At 37.1% G+C, this 25,209-nt stretch overlaps 1 protein-coding gene across 9 annotated transcripts in view; it reads left to right on the plus strand.

The window, feature by feature from the left end:
- LOC103092814 (trichohyalin-like) overlaps positions 1-25,209 on the plus strand; it is an 84,881-nt gene that overhangs the window by 35,095 nt on the left and 24,577 nt on the right. For 6 of the 9 annotated variants that reach the window (XM_056817516.1, XM_056817521.1, XM_056817524.1 and 3 more), the window contains 3 exons: positions 6,984-7,017; positions 10,999-11,197; positions 16,995-17,025. In XM_056817516.1, coding sequence (XP_056673494.1) covers positions 6,984-7,017; positions 10,999-11,197; positions 16,995-17,025 — 264 coding nt within the window. Of the gene's footprint in view, positions 1-6,983; positions 7,018-10,998; positions 11,198-12,393; positions 12,715-16,994; positions 17,026-25,209 lie in introns of those variants that run through there. The other 3 variants (XM_056817518.1, XM_056817519.1, XM_056817520.1) reach the window with 2 other exon arrangements.

The raw sequence follows: 25,209 nt of genomic DNA on the forward strand, positions 1-25,209 counted from the left end.
GTAGTAAATTTGGCATTGTACATTACCCAGCTCCCATGAGTGATAGGATCAAATGAGATCAGAGGTGCGTTTAAATCAAGTACCAAATGAGTGTGTGTCATAGTTATGATTATTACAAATAATAACAAATTGGGTTCTCTTTTTGCAAATGTGAGATAGGGTTGTTTTCTTTCCCTTATGCAAAATGTGGGGAATTTTTTTTAATTCAATTCAGTAAGCATTAATTAGATGCTTACTTAAGTATTAGTGGCATAAAAATGAAAAACAATAGAGTTCCTACTTCAGGAAGATTACAGTCTAGTTGTTAGATGATTCATGCACACAAAGGGAGAACATGGTTGATTACCCAGGATAAATCAAAAGAAGAGATGAGTGGAAGGAGGGAGTAATTATCTTCAGCTGGAAGGATGAGGAAAGACTTTGAAGGAAATGGCAACTTAAGCTGGTCCCTGAAGAAAGAGAAGTTTTCAACTAAGAGACTGTTCTGGGGATGGGAGAGGGGACAGAGGAAGAGGGACAATGAGACTTGTAGGAACTTGGGCAAAAGAAGGCAGGACAAGATTAGGCATCAGTGATTAACTCAATTTGGCTTGAGTATAGAGCATGTGAAGGTAAACAATGTGAGGTAAAATTGTAAAGATAATTTGAAGCCAGATTTATGCTAAGGAGCTCGCATTTTATTTCTTTGTCACTCACATGCTCCGTAGGAACCAAAATCTGAAGGGTGGTCTACACATTTATACTTGGATAGAAAGTGGACATTTTAGTTGGTAACCTAAGGCTTTGGATTTTGATCAAATGTTTTACTTTCTAGATTTAAAATCCTTAAGACTGAGCTGAGTATTTCACATAATGAAACCTAATCTCCCATTTGTACTCCTTTCTGAATTATTTATTCTTCTCCTTGACCCTCAGAGATGAGATGGTACTTCTGGAAGACAAAAAAAAAATTTACTTTCTCTTGCATCTACTCCCACTGTTAATGTGATTCTGGTCATAACAAAGTGGGACCGGGCTTCCTTAATTTTGCACTGAACCCCAAATACAGGGGAGACAGATTTTTAGACATTAAAAACTATTAATGAAAAAAGAGCAAGTAATTAAAAGAAAACAATTAACAGGATAAAAAAAACTAGGTAATCTGATCTCTAATTGTAAGAAAGATTAGGGGCTTTCTAAGTTAGGAGGGTAAAAAAAAAGTTACAGGCAAATTGCAAGGGAGTGAGTAGATTTCTGAGATCTTTCTTTTTCCCAGAACTGGGAGGTACTGATTATGTGTATCCACTTACCTTTATGAAACAATAGATGTCTTATACCATTTACCTTCCCATGAATTATTTGCAGAAAAATAAGATGGAAGATAATACATGTGACAGCACAAGATGGAATCAGTGTTCATGAAATAGAAGCTGATTGATTCTCTTGATTCCCACACCAAACCAAATCTTTTTCTTCATAACTGGCTTTCATTCCATCTTGTTAAGAGATAAATGTAGGATTTAAATTAATGTCCAATACTCCAAATATTATATTTAATAAAGTTTATTAATAATCACTATAAGTAAAGGAATAAAAAGGTAATTATCTAACAATAAAACCATGTGACTAAGCTCTCCTTGCCTGTTTAAAAGACCGAACTCCACCAAAGCTATGTCAGGAAGAGAAGAGAGCAAGAAGCAGGGCTACACAAAATTTATATCCTCCCTACATCAGCATATAACATGAGGAGAGTAGGATACTGGGAATTGTAGTTTTTAGGGTAACAGATTCTAATCACACAATCCCCCTCATGATCCTTTGGGAGACTAGTCCCCATAATGGATCCCTTAAACTTAACTATTTTATATCTCTAAAGATCTTCTAAAGGTGCATATAATATTGTACTTGCTAAGGGGAAATTACAATAATTTGGAGATAAAGGGGAAATAAAAGAAAAAGAGAATAAAATCAATGATTGCTAGGTATATTGACAAACAGCCAATTGGGGACAGTCCCCTTTAACATAAGAGTACACATTCAAAATAAATGTGTTCAACTCCCCATAGTTCAATTTCACTACATCCCAAATTTCATTCTGGATCTTTTGGTGCAGTGTGAGGTTTCTTCAGGCATCTTCATGGCACCTTCTCCAAATAGTTCACTTTCTGGGTTGTGGGAGGTAGCAAGTTCCTTATCCTAAAATTACTCTCAAATGAAAATTTTTATAAAACTAGAATTTTATGATTATTATACAGTCTCCCCTGAGGAGGGTGTTGACAAACACACAGATCACCCAGGGATACATGGCTGAGTTATAAGGTATATGAATCAATAGTCAAAAGAAAATAAAAAACATTAAAAAAACAAAATAAATTTAAAAAGGGAACTTCTGGGTGAAATATAAAATATCAAATCATATGTGTAAAAAATTCTAAGTAAGGAAAAGTAAACTTATATCAGGTCCTTGAATCAGGGCCCCATTAAGGTGATTTATGTCCCACAAGCCTGTAGGACCATTGTAACTACATGCACTTAGCCAATCAGCAGCCAGAACTACAGAAAATTGCCACACTTATGAAAGACAGAAAGGGGACTAGATTTTTGTAGAAGACATTGGTCTGATTTTACATTTGCTCTCAGGGATGGGAGAGCCAATATTGTAGCTAGACTGAGATACTTTGTCTGCATCTGGCATGGGGAAGTCCTGCAGCTGACTGTCAAACATCTGATTGTCAAACAGCTGCTTCCTTGAACCCCCAAAACAAGTCTTTCATCTTGGTGCAGATTCTTGTCAACCCCACCATGATTGGTTGGTCTCTGTGACCTTGTGCTTCTTGGCACTGTATAATGGCTCTTTTGTGATCCCTTCTCCTGGAAGCAGACACAATCATTAATCAAAGTCCCATAATATTTAACAATCAATAGCAGGTTTCCATAGTCTAAAGCTTTTGGGTATATTAGAGCAAATGGATATTTTAAACTTATATTAGCACAAAATCAAAAAACCATTAATACTGGTAACATGTGCTTCAAGTACAAAAAATGAGAGAATAAAAATAACTCAAATACTCTATTGCACATACAAGGAAAAATAACAATAAAGTTTTTTTTAATCAAAGATATATAGTTCACAATCAGTGACACACTGTGTTTGTCCAAGGAGGGGGCAGAATGAAAAAGTTTCTCACTCAAAAGTTATATCCATTTCCTTTTTAACTTAGCTGTGATCCATAATGTGAGTGTATATAATTTTCACTAAGAAAAAACAGCTTTATTTAAAAAAAAATAGTAGTATAGCAGCTAATGTACATTCAAGAAGTACCAAGATCCCCAAAATCATAAGAGCACATTTAAATGACAATAGCAAACAAACCTGCTATCATTAGGATTCACATGAGTCTCTATAGCCACCAAAGCTCATGGATACTTGTCACAAGTTCTCCAGATTTAGCAAATCTTTTAACCTTCATTGAGATATTTTTAACAAAGTCTATTACTGCCATAATTCCAAAATTTGTCAGAAGAACCCAGAAAAAACCTCTGTACTGCTGATGAAAATCTTTTGGGTCTAACATGTCACCAAGAATCTAGATCATTCTGGTGGAAGGGTAGAGTAAGCTGAAGAGTTACAAATATTAAAAAAAAATTCAGAAACTACTAGGCTTCATGGGAAATGCACTCTCTCAGGGGCCATTCAGGGGTACCACACCCCCTAGGAAAACCTTCCCACCTCCCAGATGAGATTATAACTCGTCATGGGGTAACCAAACCCCTTGGGAAACCTCCCTCCTCTGGCATGAGACTGTAACAACCATAAAAGGCATATCTTTATAAGTTCCATCCATTGCAATGTGGAGGCAAGGACTACAATAGTGAAAATCACTTTAGATGTCCCACCCATTACATTTTTACAAATGCAGAAGTGGGGAATATAATAGTGCTATAGCACTTCAGTTCAGCTAGTAAATGGACCCTTTACCTCTTTTTACAAATAACCTAAAGGTAGGCAAATGATCAGTCATAAGTAGTGGTGCTCACTGGATATCTAAAAATCATTTCTGAAGGCCCCTTAAAATCAATTCTAATTTTTAGGTCATTAAATTCTCCAAGGGTTGTATACAGGTTGTAACCAATTTGATGGAGTCCATCCATCATCATCTATGTGACAGTTAATAAAGGCAAAAAGGCATAAAAGACTGTTTAGGCAACATGTGACCTTGATGGATCTGGTGACAAATCCACAATTCATAAAGACCTATGGTTTTGCCATGGAAAAGGATTTGCAAATGTTGACCTTTACAATGGTATTTTCTCAAGTCTAGTCATAAGGGAAGGGTGCAATTAAATGATGATACTTGGGAGAGGAAGGAACCTTAACGAGTCTAGAGGTAACAACATATAGCTAACAGCCAAAACACACCGTAACTTAAAGTGACATAGTGTAACAGAATATATAAGATTAAATCAATATGTGAATTTAAAACAAAATTAAACTTTAAAACAAATAAACAGCAAATACAATATACATGACAGGATACAGGCACTAAATTTGAGTCCATTTCTCCAATTCCAATAGCTGTGTTACAGAGACTTCACTATTTGGAGGGGAACAAACTCAAACATCAGTAAGGCAATGGGATCTGAAAAGGCTTAAAATTCACCTCCAGACTCATTAAGGTTCCTTCCTCTCCCAAGTATCATCATCCATCTAGATTCCTTTGGTCACACTTCTGGGGTGGGCATAGGGTAGATGAACCACATATTAGATGTGCTGCAGAGACTAGGCAGGCCAAAATGGCAAGAGAGTGTAGAGAGATGAATCTCCCCCTGAATCTCAGGATTACTCAAACTAATCTCAAGGACAAGAGCACCCAGTAATGGTAGTAAAAGATACCCCAAAACTTTGAGCTATGTGAGCTCTGTAATGCTCTCTCAGAATGGGAGCTGTTTGAGATAAGCAGGAAAGTGGGCCATGCTTGCAATTCTACTTCTTAAATTCATTGCAAATTTGCTTCCTGTTTTGAAGAGTAACCTTACTTCCTCTCCCCCCCAGGGGCAAAAACACCAGGGGCCACATGATACCTTAGGCCCAACCCCCACATCCAGGAGCATAGAAGCCCCCCTGGGTTAGTTTAAAATTTATCTGGGAGGTAAATGGGAGTAGGCAGCTGCTAGTTTAGAAAGCCTTTCAGGTCTAAGCTACCACAGGCTTCAGACCTACATGGTAGGGAGTTAAGAGGATAGAAGCATCCCCTCAGGAAAAAACCTGTAGGAGGCTTTTTGTTGCCTAAAAGAAATGCCCAGGCTTCCAAATCATTCAGCTGTTTGCAATGGAAGAGAAACAGGGATTTATATTTTACCAGCCCCATGGAAAGTGGCTCACAAGAACCCCTAGCTTGATGAGTGGCAGGCTTACAGCAGCAGGAGCAGGAGCAGGAGCAGGAGTGAGAGTAGAAACAGCAACAGCAGGCAGCAAAGGCTTCATGCTCAGCAAGGACCATCTAGGCAGTTAAGGAGAAAGGCAGAAGCAGCCGCAGTTAGAGTTCCCTGGAGGGGAAGGGCAAGAAGGCCATGACAGGAGAAATGTGGTTTTTAATTAAGGGTTCTAAACCCCACTTCTGATCACCATAAATGTTTTAAATTAATATCCAACACTCTAAGAACTAATTTTATATAAAGTTTATTAATAATCACTTGAAGTAGAAGGAATAAAAAGAAAATAGAAGTAAAAAAAAACTAATTATTTAACAAATTAAGACCACATGACTAAGTTCTCCTTGCCTGTTTAAAAAGTCCGCTACACCAAAGCTGCTTCAAGAAGAGAAGAGAGCAAGAGGCAGGGTTATGCCAAATTTATATCCTCCATACATAAGCATGTATTGTGAGGAGAGTAGGGCTGGGAATTGAAGTTCTTGGGGTAACAGATTCTAATTACACACAAGATGTACATGATGCTCTGTAGTACATATTGAGATTCCTATCCCTTTGATTTCCCAGCTACTCATGTATCCTACCTCTCAACTGCCATCCATATTCTATTGATGCCCTCTTGTCCACCGCAAAGGCACAGAACACTCTCCCCTAAAAGTAGGAGGCAGTCTTGAGAAGCCCAATCTCTGCTCAAAATGTCCCAGAGTTCCCAATATCCTAATAAAATATATTGCAAGGCTCCTTTTTACCCTATTCCCAGTGAAATATGCCTCAGTCTTCACAGAGAACTAAGGCTCCATAGATAGAGTCTGGTTTCTATATGGCAGAGTCAGAAACAAAAAGGATCTCATTAGACTGGAGCAATGATTGGTTGAGTCCAAGAAGATACAATTCTTTAAAATAAATGTAAAGTCTTACACTTGGATACAAACAATTAAATTCACAAGTACAAAATCAGGAGGAAGCATGATTAGACAGTAATTTAAAGAGGTTTTAGAACTTTAAGAGGTCTGTGAGCCTAAAATGAGTCAGCAGTATGCTAGAGCAGTCACACCTGGGCAGACCTCAGCTGGAATACTGTGCTCAACACTGGGTGCCACCATTTAGGAAGCTGGAAAGTGCCCAGAGCAGAGCAGCAAGGATGTGAAGGGTGTTGAGTCCTGTCATATTAGGATGAGTTGAGGGAACCCTGGAGAAAAGAAGGCATAATAGTTGTATTCAAGTATTTGAAAGACAGTCATTTGGAGGAGAGACTAGATTTGTTCCATTTGAACCCACAAAACAAAACCAGGAGCAATGAGTAGACGTTCCAGAGGCAAATTTATGGAATGGTTCTCAGTATCTTTAAGCAGACTTGACAAAGGGGAGTTTTAACTGAATTAGAACTTTCAATTTTGTTCCCAAATAATAAGAATCCACTTTTACCCAGTAATACGAATAGCACCCAACCCAGGTTCACCATAAGGAATAGTCAATAGTGTGAGCAAAGTGTTGTGTTAGATAAATAAATGTATCTCTTTTTTTCACATTTTTCACATTCTCTTAGTAATCTGACTTTTTTCTTTATGTTTTAGAAAACAATACAGGAGACACTCCCAAAGGTAAAAGGTAAATAAACATGAGAGAACTAGATGGCAAAGTCCTCTCCTCAAAAGAAGTTAAAGATACCTGAGTAGAAATGGGATCTAAAGAGGATTTAGAACTTTTAAGGTGCTGTGATCTTAAAATGAATTAGCAGTGTGCTGAGGCAGGTAGGTGGCTCAGGGGATTGAGAGTCAGGCCTAGAGACAAGAGGTCCTGAGTTCAAATGTGGATTCAGACACTTCCTAACTATGTGATCCTGGGCAAGTCATTTAATTCCCATTGCCTAGCCCTTACCACTCTTCTGCTTTGGAACCAATATTTAGAATTGATTCTAAGGTGGAAGGGAAGAGTTAAAAAAAAAAAAAACAGAACAGAATAGAACAGAATAGAAAAGAACAAAAAAAGAAAAGAAAAAACTGGGATTTGTGGGGAAAGAAGAGTTTTTTCTGGTCATGAGCTATGAATACAGAGGACCACGCCATCTCTTTTTAATTTTGATGTTTTTGACTACCTACTTTCTAAGCAGCAATCAAAGAATCAATCAACAAACATTTATTAAGCATGTATGTATCAGGCACTATGCTAGGTGCTAGAGATTCCAAAAACAAATAAAGCCCTCAAGGTACTTACATCGCAAAAGAAGAAAATCATTTCAGTGTCCCTACATTTCAAAGTCTAAAAAGGAGTGTTAGCCAGTAAACTTATCTTTGGAGGAGGCTGAATGATAGCTGAATCAGTGTTATTCTCCTTAGTAACTAGCCTGTCTTCAGAGTAATCCATTCATTGTTGTAATCCCAATGTTTAGTAAGTGAAGAGTCCAAATAGGGTGAATCTGGGGAGTACTCAGAGACAACATACTGGAGAGACCTTAGGTATGTATTTTCCCATAGTGTTGGGAAAGGTAGATTCAAAATGAATACTGGGAACAACATTGGGTTGCTCTGGGAGTCATGAATTATGGAGTCCTAGATGAGAGTAAGAACTCTCTCACCGAATTCAGGATATTTCTCCTTGCAATGAACCCAACAGCTTAAGCCAGTGATGGCAAACCTTTTAAGAGATTAAGTGCTGGGCCCTGCCCCCTTCCCATCCCCCAGACCAATTGTCATGCCAGACCCCCACCCACAAGAGACCATGTGCTGTGCCCTGCCCCCTCACCAAGTGGGCATACCTTGCCCCTCCCCTTACCCCACACAGGGAAAGGAGAAAATGTTCCCAATTGGGTTGCTACTGGAGGAACAGGTGAAGTGAGGAATGTCCTCAGCTAGTATAGAGAGGGAGAGGGGAGTAGCCTGAGCACTCTGCTCCCCTCCAGCTCTGCTGCCCACCTTACCCCTCTGTGTTCCCATTGGGCTCATGGGTAGAGGGGTGGGTGAGGTGAAAAAATGTCATCAGGTGTGGTAAAAAGGGGAAGGGAGCAGCTCCGCCTGAGTCCCTCTGCCCTTCTAGTAGAGAAATAGGGGAAGGGGTGCACATGCCCAGAGAGAGTGCTCTGCGTGCCATCTTTGGCACCTGTGTCATAGGTTCAGCATCACTGTTTTAAGCCAAACCCAGTCTCTGCTTCAATATACCCATTGTAAGATAATGCTGTTTACTTAATGTGAACTGAAATCAGGCTTTCTATAACTTTCACTCCTTGATCCTTATTTTGACCTTGGGATCTATATACAATATGTTCTATCCCTCTTTCATATGGCAGTCCATCAAATGACCCTGGAAAGATAAATTTAGAGATGACCTTAATAAAATTAATTTGGAGATGATCTCAGTGAGGTTGCTCTGGGGAGCCACCCTGAGATCATCTTGAAAAGCAACTCTGAAAGAGTTGTCTTGGTGGAACTGGTGATAGGATAGGTGATATTCCCAAATTCTTGTTTGTAGATTATGGCAGAGTATTTCTAGAGTGGCCCTATGGGTTCATTTCCCTTTCCAAAGTAACCCATCAACTTAGTGTTGCCTCAATCAGGCTGTCCTCTAGAGATATTTCCCTGTTGACCTTGCCAAGATTGGTCTCTGAAGTAATGTTGACAAGTCTATCTCAAGAGCAAGTCCTCAGGATGATCTTGGGGACCTACATCTATAATGATCACCAAAACATGGATTGCTTTTAGCCAAAGGGAAAAATTACTAGAATGTATATTATACTATCTTTATAATAAATTCAGAATAGAAGATAATTATAGTGAATTTTATTCATGAATTAGGTAACTTTCCCAAGTTGGTTGCAAAAAAAAGAATCTCCATGCCTATATATAAATATATTTATTTAATAATTTGCGATCTGATTTTTGAAGCAGCCAGGCCAAAAGAGATTCTCTAAAAGTCACATTTAGTTATGTGCCAGATAGAAAGTAACTTGTCTTTCCTGCAATTAGTATTTTTTAAATTCAAAGATATTTTATTTTCCTAATTACATATAATAACAATTTTCAATATGTGTTTTCCAAAATTATAAGATCTAGATTGCTTCCTCCCTCTTCTAGGTTATATATATATATATATATGTTATGATTCTATAATTATTCTTAAATAACTGCTCGTTAAAATGACTTCTAAGAAATATTGGGAGGTGACAAAGAGCCAGATAAAAAGGATGTGAAAGTTTCTCCCAATTTGGATTTTCCAAAAATGCATATTTGCTTAAATGATTAGATGATGTCATATAACTAGTATCAGTCTTGAGACTTGACGTTGGGTCCCATGACTCTTAAATCCAGTGTTCTTTCTCCTATACATATCTTATTTTATCCTCACAGTAGTCTGAATTAGGCAGTATAAATATTATTCCCACCTCTGCCAATTTTACAGGTCAGGAAATTGAGGATTAGAAAGTCAAAATTACTTGCTCAAGGTCATATAGTACTAAGACTTTAACCTAACTCTAAATTCCCTGCTCTTTCTTCTACCTATACAGGAAGCCTTCTCTAACCTCTCTTAATTCCAAGGCTTCCCTTCTTTCAATTATTTCCTATTCATCCTGTATATAGCCTGATTTGTATATATTTATTGGTATGTTGTCTTACATACTAGATTATAAGCTCCTTGAGAACAGGGATTGTCTTTTGCTCCTTTTTATATCCCCAGATCTTGGAACAGTGCCTGGTATATAGTAGGCACTTAATACATGCTTGTTGATTGATTAATAAAAGTAAAGTATGGGGAAAGCACAGACTGAACAGAAACATCTGGATTAGAGTTTGACCCATCATTGGGATCAGCAATGAGAACCAATATGGCATTTCTGTCCTCACTAACATTGTCTTAATTTTTTATCTTCTTTCCGGATGAGCATTAATAGAGTATCAAATACTTTAGAGATAGTTCCTATAAGGTTGCTATGATAATATGGAGAATCACTCTGGACAAGGGTTTGATTTCTGGAAAGTTTTGTTGGGTTATTTTCATGGAGTTGTTATGGGTGGGAATCAACTCTGGTGACTCTTCTAAGAATGGTTCTCAAGAGTCCCATTGAGAGGTTGCTTTATAGAGGTTGTTTCTAAAGTGCCCTAAAATCACAATTATTATTGATAAAGAGTAGTGGTTTTTTTCTATTACTGTTTCAGCTTCTCTAATGTTTGAAAGCTTTCTTTTTCCACTGACTATTTTACAACAGTAAGAGCTAAAATTTTCTCATTAGGTCAATACCATAAAAGTAATTGAGCTTACCTCTCTAGGTCAGTAAAACTCTTATGGGAGTTTTCATAAACTGAGTTCAGTAGCTAACAATAGTTATTCCACTTAATTTTCTTGGTAGAAAAGTAGCAGAAAGAGTCTTTGGACAAGTAGCCAAAAGGCTTATTAGGTTCTTGTCCTGTCTCTTTATTTGTTGACTTTGTGATTTTATATCTCTGAACCTCAATTTTCTCATCTGTAAAATAGTGCTATCTTCTCTTCCTACCTAATGCAGCTGACTCAAATGAAATACATATAAGTGAAAGGGCTTTGTAAACTATAAAATATTATATAAATAAGGTTATTTGGCTCAATATTTTATGCCAACTATAGAAATGGCTATGAGTGTTCCCAATCGTTTCCATGGATGTTGGCTGATCTGTCAAGAAGAAAAGAACCTAAATACATTCAGAAAGCTACAGGCCACATATCAACAGCAGCTCCTAAAGCAGAGAGAACTGACACCCACCTGGGAGAGCACTGACCTTAAGTTTTGGAAAGAGTCAGCCAAGTCAACAGCCTTAGTTTCAAGGTAAATGAATATGATATAATGGAAAGAATGCCAAGTTTGCATTCAGAAATCAGGGTTTCAAATCCAGTTCCTCCCCTTAATTGACCAAGTGACCTTAAGCAAGTCGTGTCTTGTCTCTGTATCTTAGCGTTTTCATTTCTAAAATAAGGAGATTTGACTAGATATCTATAATATCCCTAACTGAGGGAGTCCAAGGCTTTGTTCCATTTTCTTTTTCTCTACACCCACTCTTATTGATCTCATCAGCTATGAGAGGTTCAATTATCATCTCTCTGCAGATGACTCTTAGATCTATATATGGAGTTCTAATCTAGGCTGTCTCCTGAGTTCCTGTCCCACATCATCTACTGCCTATTGGACATTCATTTCTTACTCAAATTCATCATATCTAAAACAGCTCATTTTTTCTTCTCGTACCTTTCCCTTTTTTCTAACTTCTCCACCAAGGGTAGCTCTAGTCTGTCTCTTTCCTGAATTCCTGTCCTACTATCCTACTATCCAGCCCATTCCATAACTTTTCTACTGAGAGCAGGATCATCCATTCAACCACCTGGCTTCACAGTTTGGTTATTATCCTATATTTTTCTCTCTTATTCACCATCATATGTAATTAGTTGTTCTTTTTTTTGTCACATCTATCTCTGTATTTCTCAAATCTATTGGCTACTTTCCAATCATGTGGCCACACTCTAATTTCTTTCATCTCTTATCATTCAAACTATTGTAATATTTCTCCCTCCCTCTAGGTTTCACCTTACCAATCCAAGTCCATAACTTCACTAAAAGCACTTTAACAATCATTTATCCAAAAATCACATATCTCCTATGTTAATTGCATTGTGCTTTGGCATTGGAGTGGCAATAATGGAAGAAAGCTCTTAAGTATTTTGAAAGTTCAAGCAATTCTGACACCTGCCTCCAATTCTATGACAATGGAAATTGTGATCCCACACATGAAACAGCCATTTAAAGTGATTCCTGGAGTTCTCAGATTACATTAAGACACGGATGTGACTTTAGCTATAATTCCAAACTTTGAGATGGAAAATGGGAATTCAGTCAATCCCCTAAATGTTTAAAAAAATATTCAGGTGTTTCGCATCATGGATACATGGATGATATAGGAAGTTAAACTGATACCATCTTTTTAAAAGTGTGTTCTTTATTGACAGTTCTATTCTGATACTTTGTTGTAGCCCAAAGGGAATCCAGATTCTCAAAGGCAGTATCAGTGAAGTGCAAGCTCTGGCAGGCAATTTCTTCCAAGCTGGAAAAATTTCAAGAATGGATGGGTATTCGGAGAGTGACAAAACCTCATCAGTTTTCAAAGTTGATCTACTAAAGTATATGAGAAGGCTTGCAATCTCTACTCTTGGCCTTCTCTGGAGTTTGCTCCCACAATAATTTCCTTAATTTCTGTCATCTTGAAACTCATTGTATGCATTGGCTTATACATACATTCCTAGGTTTTCCTAATGCATTAAAAGTCTTTCCTTAAGGGCCATCCCTTTAAGGTACCATTTTATATCTTTTTTTTTTCCCTTTCACAGTCAAACACATAGAGGATCATCTCCACGCATTGCCTCTATTTCCTTACTACCCACTTGCTTTTCAATCCCTTAAAACAGGGGTCCCCAAACTTTTTACACAGGGGCCAATTCACTGTCCCTCAGACCGTTGGAGGGCCAGACTATTTAAAAAAAAACAAACTATGAACAAATCTGTATACTGCTGTCTGGAGCCTGTCATACCTTACACAGGCCCAACTCTGCCACCACTATTGGGCAGCAGTATTCACAGTGCGGAATCCCCTCCCCCAGATCGCCACTCACCATGCTGACATCTTCCATAGTGCAGCCACATAATCCTTTGCATGGTGCCTCGTTCTTGTTCAGTTACTCTCAGAACAAGGTGCCAGCAAAGGATTATGTCACTGGAAGTAGTACTGTACATGAGTGACACTGCGCTTTGCGGCGCCACCACAAACAGTGCTCCTCTCACTGACCACCATTGAAAGAGGTGTCCCTTCCAGAAGTGTGGTGGGGGCTAGATAAATGGCCTCAGAGGGCTGCAGTTTGGGGATCTCTGCCTTAAAATATCAACTCCAAATCCATCAGTATTTTGAAATAACATATAAACCACCAACAAGAAATATTTTCCATCCATTTCAATTCAACAGATATTTACTGAAATCCCCCCGTGTGCTAGGTAGATAGTGTTCTTGGGGAAATAGTTAAGTAAGATATAGTCCATCCCTCTCCTCAAGTAGTTCTCATAATACTATTGTCTAGGATTCTCATGTTCTGTGTACTGAAATACTAAATCTAGTAATACTATGACCTAGGGAAAAACTCGCACTCCTGGGACTTAGATGACCCTTTCAGTCCACAGACTGGCTTTGTCTTACCAGGCATAAACACTGAGGACTCTCTCTTACTTCAGGTAACTCACCTTATCCCCCTAGACTCATAATATAAATAAGAATCAGATCTTTGAAACTCTGTCACCATCTACCTGGAGAATATGCCATTGCTCCAACTCAGAGTTGGAAGAATTCCTGTGAGGTTATGTCAGTCCATTCGTATTAGGAAAGAATCTTGGTAAGGGTTTTAAAGGATTTCACTGGAAGACAATTCAACTTGACCTGCTTTGCTAGCATTTCTGGCTATTGATCTTTACTCCACTATGAATCTGTCTACCCTGCAAGCCGCTGGGTATCTGCCTCGTGTTTTTCAGTGTTCATCAGCTCCCTTTTCACCTGTACAACTATCCTTTGGCACCATCTACTGGTTGGATTCTACCTACAAAAAAAGCCTTCAAAGACCTTACATAACTGTTAATGCATGCCCAATTCTACTGCAAGTGTTGGTGTAAGGAATGAGTAGTTAATATCAATCCGATGGATATTCCTAGACTGGTTCTGACTAATTGCATCATTGCTTACTACAATTCTGGCTACGTGAAGGTCCTTGAACAGTATGAGCTATAAGCACCATATACAAATGTGGCCACTCCCACTGTTTTTTTGAATCCTACTTACTGTCTTAATAACTGAGAGAAAAGAGCAACTACTATGTAAACTGGGTTAAGTGATTTTCCCAGGGTCACAAACTAGGAAGCATCTGAGATCGTATTTGAATCCAGAATCTCCAAACTCCCAGACCTCCTATTCTATCTTCTGTGCCATTTAGCTGCCCCATTTCTCCCATTGTGCTATGATGATGACCCAAGCAAAGTAATCCTAGTCTCCACCAAACTACAGCCACTTCTTGAGCTCTGCTGGTGTTTTCCTTGCACTCAGTCCATTCATCTTAATTAGAATCATTTAACATCATGTATATGTGATACACAAGCCAACATATTACTTTATTTAAGTCTTGCTTTATTTAAGTACCTTTATGATCAGTCAAATTTATGATCAATCAAAATGACTATTTTTTTAAGTTTCATTGATACCTCTTCTTTTGCCATCACAGTAATTCTGAGTACTTTCTTGTATCAAAGTAAATAATTGAGTAGAAATTGAGGATGACCTCCTTTGATGATGTAGGTGATATTCTGTTCCTGTGTTTTCCTGCCTCTACTGAGAGAAAGGAGGAATGCTTGGTCCTCTGATTTCTAGGAGCAAAAATGGCTTTTACAATTACTCAGAGTTCAGCTGGGTATTTAACACCTATCCCAAAGCAGACTTCCATTTCTACCAGCACAAGGCAATTTTGGCCTCCTTCTGCCATTCTGATCTCCCAAATATGATGTGAAGGACCTCTGGGACAAAGAGGAGCCACCTTCTCTTTGATCTCAGGCCTTCTATCTCCTGCTGCATTCTTTTTCTGCCTGATCTCTACTTTTTGAAGGAAAGAGGAACAGCGAAGTAGGGAATCTCATCTGACTGTGTTCCTCTCAATCTAATGCTGTACTTGTAACTCCCTTTCTAGACTTTCTTGGGAAGAATCATGTTCTCCACTCAACTGTCACATCTGAACATTCCAATAATTCTTAACCCTTATAGATCATCATTCAAATATCATTCTCCACCATCCCTCCCATTGCTTGATTCCTTATTTCCATTCCCTTCAAATCTCCCACCTGAAAGTTTCAACCAAACACCACCCAGCCCTCTGGAATATCTGTTCTATAGACAATTAACTTCCCTTTATCCTAAGTCTTTTCCTCTCTCACTGCCCAGCTATTACTGAAATCTGCCTCCCCCACTAAATGACACAGCCTCTCTGGCCACCCTTTATAATAGCTATACCTTCACTTATTCTCTTAGAGTCACTGGTTGAGGTGCTCCCCACTGCCACTTCCAAACACTCATCTGTCACCATCATTCAACAATGTCTTCTCCTTTGAGATTTACTCTTCCCAGATTTATTAACTAATCTAGATCCCAATAATCACTATCTACCAACTTCTAAGACTTACTTCCTCAATGAGTAATGAGTTCAGTGTCTGGTTCAGTCTTCTTCTCCAGCCCAACATATATTTTGATGTTCCCTCAAATACCCTATTTTTTAAGTTTGTCAATTTATTTAACTTCCATAACCACTCCCTCTTCTAAACCCCCTGCAATCTAACTTCTGACTTCATTATTCAGACATATAAAGCCCCTATTTGGCATTTAGAATTATTTATAACCTGGCCCTTACTGCCTTTTCAGTCTTCCAATACTTTAAGAATATATTCTGTGTACGCTACAATCCAGATCTATTTGCTGTTTCTTACAAATGATATTCTATCTCCCATCTCCATGCCTTTGCACTGGATGTCTATCATTTGGGAATGCCTCCCTCCTCTCCTCTACCCACCAGCTTCCTGGATTCAACTCTAAATCAGCAATCCTATGATTCCAGATTGGTTGGGAATATTAGCCTTGCTTAAGGATGTATTGCTCTAATTCCTAATCAGAAAATCATAAACAGGCAAATAAGATCATTGCCTTTAATAATAGCTCATATACATATGATGATTTACAATTTACATTGTTTTCCTCTAAAGCAGCCAATAAGAGTAGAATCAAAAGATTTAGACCAGGAAAAGATTTTAGATATAATCTAACCAATTTCTTTGTTTTACAAATAATTGGGACAAACTGAGAATCATTATTATCCTTATTTTACAGATGAGGGAACCAAAGGCTCAGAGAGCTGCTGGTGCTGGGATGGAAACCCAGGTCTTCTTTCTTCTTCTATAGTACTCTTTCAATATAATACTTTAACAAAGTAAATTTGTGCATATTGGATGTGCATTAAATGAAGTATTCTTGTCCCTCTCCACACCTCCCTCCAAGGAACAGAACTTCTGGTCATCACCTTGCCCACCCGCTTCACATCCCCATCCTTAACCTCTTCTCTGCCTCCACCAACTCAGCAGGATAAAAATGAGGCTAGCAGAGTAGCGTTAGTGTTAGTGCCAGGGTTTGAGAAACAAATGGCTAGCTGTGCCCTAATCCCCCAGATTTTCTCCAGGGAGTCTTGCAATTTTTTGTCTGGATATCAGTTAATTCATTCTATAGAAATAAGACCTCATTACTATTTCAGTCAGAGTCCAAACATAAAATAAGACTCAGTCCTTACACTCAAGAATCTTATATATAATCTATGAGGAGGGTGGTGTAAGTGCTAAGAAGGCATCATATAAAAACACCAAATTCTGTGTTAGAGGACCCACATACAAATCCTGCTCTATATGATAGGATTTAGAGTTAAATGATCTCTAGAGTCCATTCCAACTCAAAATCCTATGGTTTAGCAAAAAAAAAAAATTATCTAACTGGTTCCCCTTTCCTGTCTTTTAGTGAGGAGGTCACTAAAACAGCAAGTGAAGAGGTGAGTAAATACCCTTATTAAGCCTTTATGAAACCAAGGTCAGAAATATTGATGAGATGAAACAGTCATTATAGAGTAATCTTCTAATTTACTTTTTAAAATTAATTAATTTTTAAATATTTTTCCTGGTTACATGATTCATGTTTTCTCCTTCTCCTCTTGTCTCCCCACTCCCAGAGCTGACAAGCAATTCCACTGGATTATACATGTGTTATCCCTTTTTACCTATTTCCATATTATTCATTTTTGTAATAGAGTAATCTTTTAAAATCAAAACGCCAAATCATGTATCCATATAAACAAGTGACAAATCATATGTTTTTCTTCTGCATTTTTACTCCCACCTTTCTTTACTTAGACGTGGATAGCATTCTTTCTCATAAGTCTCTCGGGGTTGTCCTGGGTCATGGCATTGCTACTAGTAGCAAAGTTGATTACATTTGATCATTCCACAATGTTCTCTTGGTTCTGTCAGTTCTCCAGTTCATCATTCCTTTCAGCACAGTCCATCACCATCATATACCACAATTTGTTCAGCCATTCCCCAATCAAGGGACATCTCCTCATTTTCCAATTTTTTTTACCACCACAAAGAGAGTGGCTAGGAATATTTTTGTACAATCACTTTTTATTATCTCTTTGGGGTACAAACCTAATAGTGGTATTGCTGGATCAAAGGACAAGCACATGCCCTTTTAGCATAATTCCAAATTGCCTTCCAGAATGGTTGGATCAATTCACAACTCCATCAGCAATGCATTAGTGTCCCAATTTTGCCACATCCCATCCAACATTTATCATTTTCCTTTATTGTCATATTGACTAATCTGCTAGGAGTGAGGTGGTACCTCAGAGTTGTTTTGATTTGCATTTCTCTAATCAAGAGGGATTTAGAACATTTTTTTCTTTTTTAAAGTTTATTTAATTAATTAATTTAAAATACTTTTCATGGTTACATAAATCATGTCCTTTCCCTCCTCTCTTCCCACCCCCCTCCCGTAGTCAACAAGCAATTCCACTGGGTTTTATATGTGTCATTGATCAAGACCTATTTCCATATTATTAATATTTTCACTAGGGTGATCATTTAGAGTCTACATCCCCAAACATATCCCCATCAAACCATGTGATCAAGCAGTTGTTTTTCTTCTGTGTTTCTATTCCCACAGTTCTTAGGACACTTTTTCATGTGATTATTGATGGTTTTGATTTCTTCATCTGAAAACTACCTTGAACATTTGTCAGTTGGGGAATGGCTTGATTTCTTGTATATTTGACTTAGTACTTAGTTCCTTATAAATTTGGGAAACTGGACCTTTGTCAGAGATTTTTGTTATAAAAGTTTTACCCCAGTTTGTTGCTTCTCTTCTAGTTTTGGTTGCATTGGTTTTGTTTGTACAAAACCTTTTTAATTTAATATATTCAAAATTATTCATTTTATATCTTATAATGTTCTCTATCTCTTGCTTGGTCTTGTTACTATGGGATGTTTAAGGGGAAGAAACAAGAGGTAAACATATCAATGTTTTGAGTTTATTAATGGGGAAATGGGATAGAAATGAGGGTAACAAGGAGAAGGGAAATTTCTAAACCTTATTCCCCAAACTGATTTTCCTTATCTACGCTAAATAAGTTAAGTCCCACATAAGTCTCACAAAGTTGAGTCCAAGATAGGTCAAAGTCCAAAAGGAAAGATAACAGCTTCCAGCCAAGTAGATGAATCTTCCTTATACTCTCCAGTCCAGCTGACCTGCAGTCTGGTTGCACAGCCCTCTCCACAGCTGATGTCTTCCAAGGACCAATGGTATCTTTTATAGTTGAAATTGTAGCTACTAGCCACACTTACTTTTGCTCCATAAGGAAAAACCGTTGTAAGTTGTGTAAAGATTAAAATTTAGGAATATGGGGAGACTGAGACAGGAAGAAATTAGTTTCTCTCTGCAAGGAGTATTATATTTTTAGAGGTTTATTAAAAGTTAAGGATTAAAGAAAATACAGGATAAGAAAACACGTGTCCAGGCCACAGAGAGGCCTAGACACAGCCTCACTTACATTATGAAAAGAGCCATGTCTGCCCCCAAACAGAAGTCCAAAAGAGAGCTCAAAAGCCTTTGCAATCAGCTTAAATACCTTCTCGCTCGCCCACCTCAGAATTCCGTGAGATTACAAAGCATTTTGGGGAAGTGGATCAAGGGCTTGTGGGGATTGAAGTCCAGAGTTCAAATCTCAATTTTACATTCCCCCCGTTTGATCCTCTGGGAAGAAGTCCTTCCCCAAAGGATCATAAAAACATAATCAATTTAAAGATTACAATAATTTGAGGATAAGAGAAAAAAAACAAAACCAATAATTGCTGAACGCATTGACAAAAAGCCAGTTAGAGGGCAGTCCCCTTTGGCATGAAAGTATACATACAAATAAATGTTTAATCAACCACACCCAAAGTTCAATTTTGTGCAACTTGTGGTCTGGAGGCTTCTTCATGGTGGCTTCTCCAACAGTTCAGTTCTGGATTCAGAGAGTTAGCATCTTCTTTACCTAAAATTCTTCTCAAAAGGAATTTAAACTTTGCAATTTAAATAATAATATTTTTTTTTACATTCCCCCCGTTAAGAGGGTGATTGACAAATACAGAATCACTTAAGGATGCATGGCTGAGGCTGAGGCTGAGGTATGAGGTATATGAATCAATTGGTAAGAGATATTAAAAAGATATCAGAAAAATCAAAAAGAAAAGAAAAAAATTTCTGGATGAAAATATAGACTATCAAAGTCTTATGTGTAAAAATTCCAAGTAAAAGAAAAATAAATCTACAACAGGTCCTTCAATCAGGGCCTAATCAAAATGATCTAAGCAATGACACATTTACCCAGTCAATAGCCAGGACAACAGAAAGGTACCACACTATGAGAGGCAGAAAAGAAAGGGACCAGATTATAGAAGCCAAGTAGGAGCCAAGGTTTTGGGGATACTCGTCTGTATCTTCAGAGTGAGTGTGGACACAAGGAAAGCCTATGTTGTAACAACATGTTAAACACAGTAACCTCGAGTCTTCACACTAGGTTCAAGACCTTTGTATTGGCCTAGAAGTGCATCAATCCATCCTGGATTGGCTTTTCTTTGGCCCTGTACAATGGCTCTCGTGTATATCTTGTCCTGGAATCAGACAGAATCATTAAGCAAAGTCCCATAATTTATTTAAATAATTAGTGGCATCGTTTTTATAGTCACAAGCTTTTTAGGGCATGCTCTGACAAATGTATCTTAAACTTGTAGTATTGAAAAATCAAAAGGTTAAAGAAAATCTTAATACTGGTGACATGTGCTTCAAATATAAAAAAGAGAGAAAAAAATTAAAAAAACTGAAAAAGTATATTGCACATGCAAGAAAAATATAATAACAAAAGAGCTTTAAAATTCAAAAATATAGCTTATAATCATTGACATACTGTGTCAGCTAAGAAAATAAAGATTACAAGGCTTTCTCACCAAAAATGAGATCCATTTCCTCTTAATATCTGGCCATGATCACTGTGAGTAGAAGGCAAATGAATTGAACAAGGTTAACAATTTTTTCATTTTTAAAAATACAGTAGTACAAATATGTAGTTATCAAAATCCCCAAAATTCTCAATAGCCCAATTAATTACAATAGCAAACAAACATACTTTCATATTTCACATAAGTTGCTATATGACATTTTTAAAACCTATGAATTGATGGACATTTGTCACACGTTTTTACAAACATAGCAAATCTTTCAACCTTGGTAATAAACATATTTTTTAAACAAAGTAAAACTCATCTTGGGTTAAGAACATAATCAAGAAATCTATATATCATTCTGGTGCAAGTAAAGTAGTGAGCTGAAGAGTATAAATAAAGGGGTGCTCCTTTTTTGGAGGCTTATAGGGATACAAATGTCCTGAGATTAACTGCCCAACTTCCATTCACATGTGGGAAGGTTGGGGTTTATAAAATGTATTTCATTTCAGCTACTAGAATGGGCCTTACCTTGTGGTAGGGGCAGGCAAAATAACCAGAGATTGTTAAAAAAAAATTCCAAAAATCATATTTAAAAAACCCTTAAAATCAGTTGAGATATTTAGCACATTAAATTTTCCAAAGGTTGTTATACAATTATAAACAGTCCTGAAGTCCATCTCTCCTCTGTGACAATTTTACAAAGGCAAAATAGAAAAACTGTTTTTTCATATATGGGCTTAATCACTAATATTTTTTTCAGCACAGTTATAGGGGAAAAACAACAGAATTTCAAAACTCAGTACATTCAAAATAAATTCAATCAACCTTCAGTGTAAGAGAATAATATTGAATCCAGTAACATATGAATTTAACATCACAAAGTTAAACCTTAAACAAAACAATCAAGAAAAATGCAATAGAATACAGAGATTTGTATGAACCATTGGAGTCTGAAATGCCTCAAAATATAGCCTCTAGTCTTTAAAGTTCCTTAGGTGTGTTTATCCATTTAAATGTCTATTGTCCGAAGGCAGAGTGGTAAGGGCTAAGCAATGGGGGTTAAGGGACCCATCCAGGGCACCACAGCTGGGAAGTATCTGAGGCCAGATTTTAACCCAGGACCACATGTCTGTAGGCCTGGCTATCAGCCACCGATTTGCCTCCCCAAAGTTGGATCTTTGGGCTGAATCTTTCTTCTGGCACACAGGTGAAATCAATGAAATTACCAGAACAGTCAAAAGGTATTCTTTTAAACAGCCCATTGCTATTAAGGTTCCTGCTTGAAAAATCTGTTTCTTCTCTCTCTCCTTTTTTCTCTCTCCCCAGTCCACGCCCAGCAAAACATTGGTTTGCTGTCTTTCTCTCCCTCTATTTCCCCATATCTACAACTATTATAGTTTTCCTCTTAGTGGGTAAAATTTTTGTATACTCTTACAGTTAGAATTTTTGGGGGTGCAGTACACTTATGTTTAGTGATCAATTGGGGAGACTAGTCCCCCAATCATCATTAGGGGGGATTGTGAATTTTAAAATCTCCATCTTGGTCTAGCACCCAAAATTGTGTACACCCACACTACACGGGCATGTGCTAGTCAATGACAAATCAGAAATAACTAACTGCCCACCTGGGCTGTCCTAAGCCAAGCTTGAGTCACCATTGGCACTTGTGAGGCACAGGAAATGACGGAGAGAGCAGCCTCGGGAATTCTCTCACTTCCTGTGAACAGGGCTAGATGCCAGTTCGTGTTAGGAGCTTGAACAGGGAGGAGGCCCACAGACAGCTTCCCTTCAGATCGGTCACGTTGAGTCAAGGACTGATTCCTTTCCTCCTTGGCCCTTTAGGCCTAATCTCCCTCTGCCTTGGTCAGAGGTTGAGTAACCCCTTTCCCTTTTCTCCTCTCTCCTTCTCTCCCTCTCCTTTTCCCTGCTCCCATTATGATTAAACCTCCATAAACTCCATTCTGACTTGAGTGTTTCATTTTAGGAATTTCATAAGTAAATTCCTTGGCGGCCATAGTTCAATATTATAACAATCTTAAAAGGTGAAATTTTCCCTACAACAGTTGGGATAAACCTCCCCCAACCTCCTTGCTTGGAATCTTGACCCAGGGTCCCATGTGATTCTGTGTCACATGTCTCTGTCAATCAAAATGCAATCTTTTCCTTAATACAGTCTTAAATTCTTTACTTTACCATAGATCTGACAGGTATATTAGTCTATGTTCACCTGACTTATAATTTCCCCTCTTTATATTTAAAATCATTTATCCATTTTGAATTTATCTTGGCATGGGGTGTGAGATGCTGATCTAAACCTAATTTTTTCCATATTGTCATCCGATTTTCCCAGCAGTTTTTGTCAAATAGTGAGTTCTAGTTCCAAAAACTGGGATCTTTGAATTTATCATACACTAGCTTGATGAAGTCATTTACCCTTCATCTATTCCATTTATCCACCCTTCTGTCTCTTAACCAGTACCATATTGTTTTGATGACCACTGATTTATAGTACAATTTAAGATCTGGCACTGCTGGGCCAGCATCCTTCACATTTTTTTTTCATTATTTCCCTTGATATTATTGATCTTTGGTTCTTCCAGATAAACTTTGTTATAATTTTTTCTAATTCAATAAAAAAGTTTCTTGGTAGTTTGATAGGTATGGCACTGAATAAGTGAATTAATTTAGATAGGATTGTCCTTTTTATTATATTAGTTTGTCTGCCCATGAGCAATTAATGTTTTTCAAATTGTTTAGATTTAGTTTTATTTGTGTGAAAAGGGCTTTGAAGATGTGTTCATGTAATTCCTGACTTTGTCTAGGCAACTAGATTCCCAAATATTTTATATTCTCTAGATTGATTTAAAATGGAGTTTCTCATTCTAACTCTTGCTGCTGAATTTTGTTGGAAATATATAGAAATGTTGATGATTTGCGTGGGTTTATTTTGTACCCTGCAACTTTGCTAAAGTTATTATTTCCACTATCTTTTTAGTTGATTTTCTTGGATTCTCTAAGTATACCATTGTATCATCTGCAGAGTGATAATCTAGTTTTCTCATTGCCTACTTTAATCCCTTCAATTTCTTTTTCTTCTCTAATTGCTACTGCTAGCATTTCTAGTACAATATTAAATATTAGTTGTGATAATGGGAATCCTGATCTTATTGAGAAGGCTTCTAACTTATCCCCATTATATATGATAATTGCTTATGGTTTTAATTAAATAGTACTTATTATTTTGAGGAAAGACCCTTTTATTCCTATACTTTCTAGTGTTTTCAATAAGAATGGGTGTTGTGTTTTGTCAAAGGCTTTTTCTGCATCTATTGAGATAATCGTGCTATTTCTGTTAGTTTGGTTGTTGAGATGGTCAATTATGCAGATGGTTTTCCCAATATTGAACCATCCTTGCATTCCTGGTATAAATCCCACCTGATCATAGTGAATAATCCTCGTGATAACTTGCTGTAGTCTTTTTGCTAGTATTTTATTTAAGATTTTTGCATCTATGTTCATTGAGAAGATTGGTCTATAGTTTTCTTTCTCTGTTTTTGGTCTTCCTTGCCTGGGAACCAGTACTATATTTATGTCATAAAAAGAATTTGGTAAGATTCCTTCTTTGGTTATTTTGTCAAATAATTTGTATTGTATTGGGATTAGTTGTTCTTTAAATATTTTATATAACTCACTTGTGAACCCATCTGGCACTGGGGATTTTTTCTTAGGGAGTTCCTTAATGGCTTGATTCATTTATTTTTCTGATATAGGATTATTTTTCTATTTCCTCTTTTGTTAATCTAGACAATTTCTATTTTTGTAAATATTTATCCATTTTCCCTAGATTGTCATATTTATCATCATATAATTGGGCAAAATAGTTTTTAATGATTGCCTTAATTTCCTCTTCATTAGAGGTGAGATTTCCTTTTTCATTCATGATACTGTTTATTTGATTCTATTCTTTCTTTTTTTAATTAGATTAACCAATACTTTTTCTTCAAAATACCAGCTCCTAGACATTATTTATTAGCTCAATAGTTCTTTTACTTTCAATTTTATTAATATCTCCTTTGATTTTTAGGATTTCCAATTTGGTCTTTATCTGAGGATTTTTAATTTGTTCTTTTTCTAGGATTTTTTTTTCAGTTGAACGCCCAATTTTTTATTTCTTTTTTCTCTTTTTTGTTGATATGGGCACTCAAGGATACATATTTTCCCCTGAGTATTGCTTTGGCTCTATCTCATAAATTTTGATGTGTTGTCTCTTCATTGTCATTCTCTTCAATGAAATCAGTAATTGTTTCTATAATTTCTTCTTTAACCACCAGTTTTGGAGAATTTGATTATTTAATTTCCAATTAATTTTTAATTACAATTTTATCACATTATGATCTGGAAAAGTTGCCTTTATTATTTCTGCTTTTCTGCATTTGTTTGCAATGTTTTTATGCATGCCTTAGTACATGTTCAATCTTTGTATATATGTACCATGTGCTGCTGAAAAGAAGGTGTATTCCTTTTTTATCCCTATTCACCTTTCTCCAGGTATCTATTAACTAATATTTCAAAATTTTCATTCACTTCTCACTTTTGGTTCAATTTATCTAGATCTGATAGTATAGTTTTACTATTTCCTCCTTGAAGTCTAATAGTTTCTCCTTTAAAAATCTGGATGCTATACCATTTGGTGCATA

Source organism: Monodelphis domestica, chromosome 2 (genome assembly GCF_027887165.1).
Source record: "Monodelphis domestica isolate mMonDom1 chromosome 2, mMonDom1.pri, whole genome shotgun sequence".
In the NCBI taxonomy this organism is placed as follows: domain Eukaryota; kingdom Metazoa; phylum Chordata; class Mammalia; order Didelphimorphia; family Didelphidae; genus Monodelphis; species Monodelphis domestica.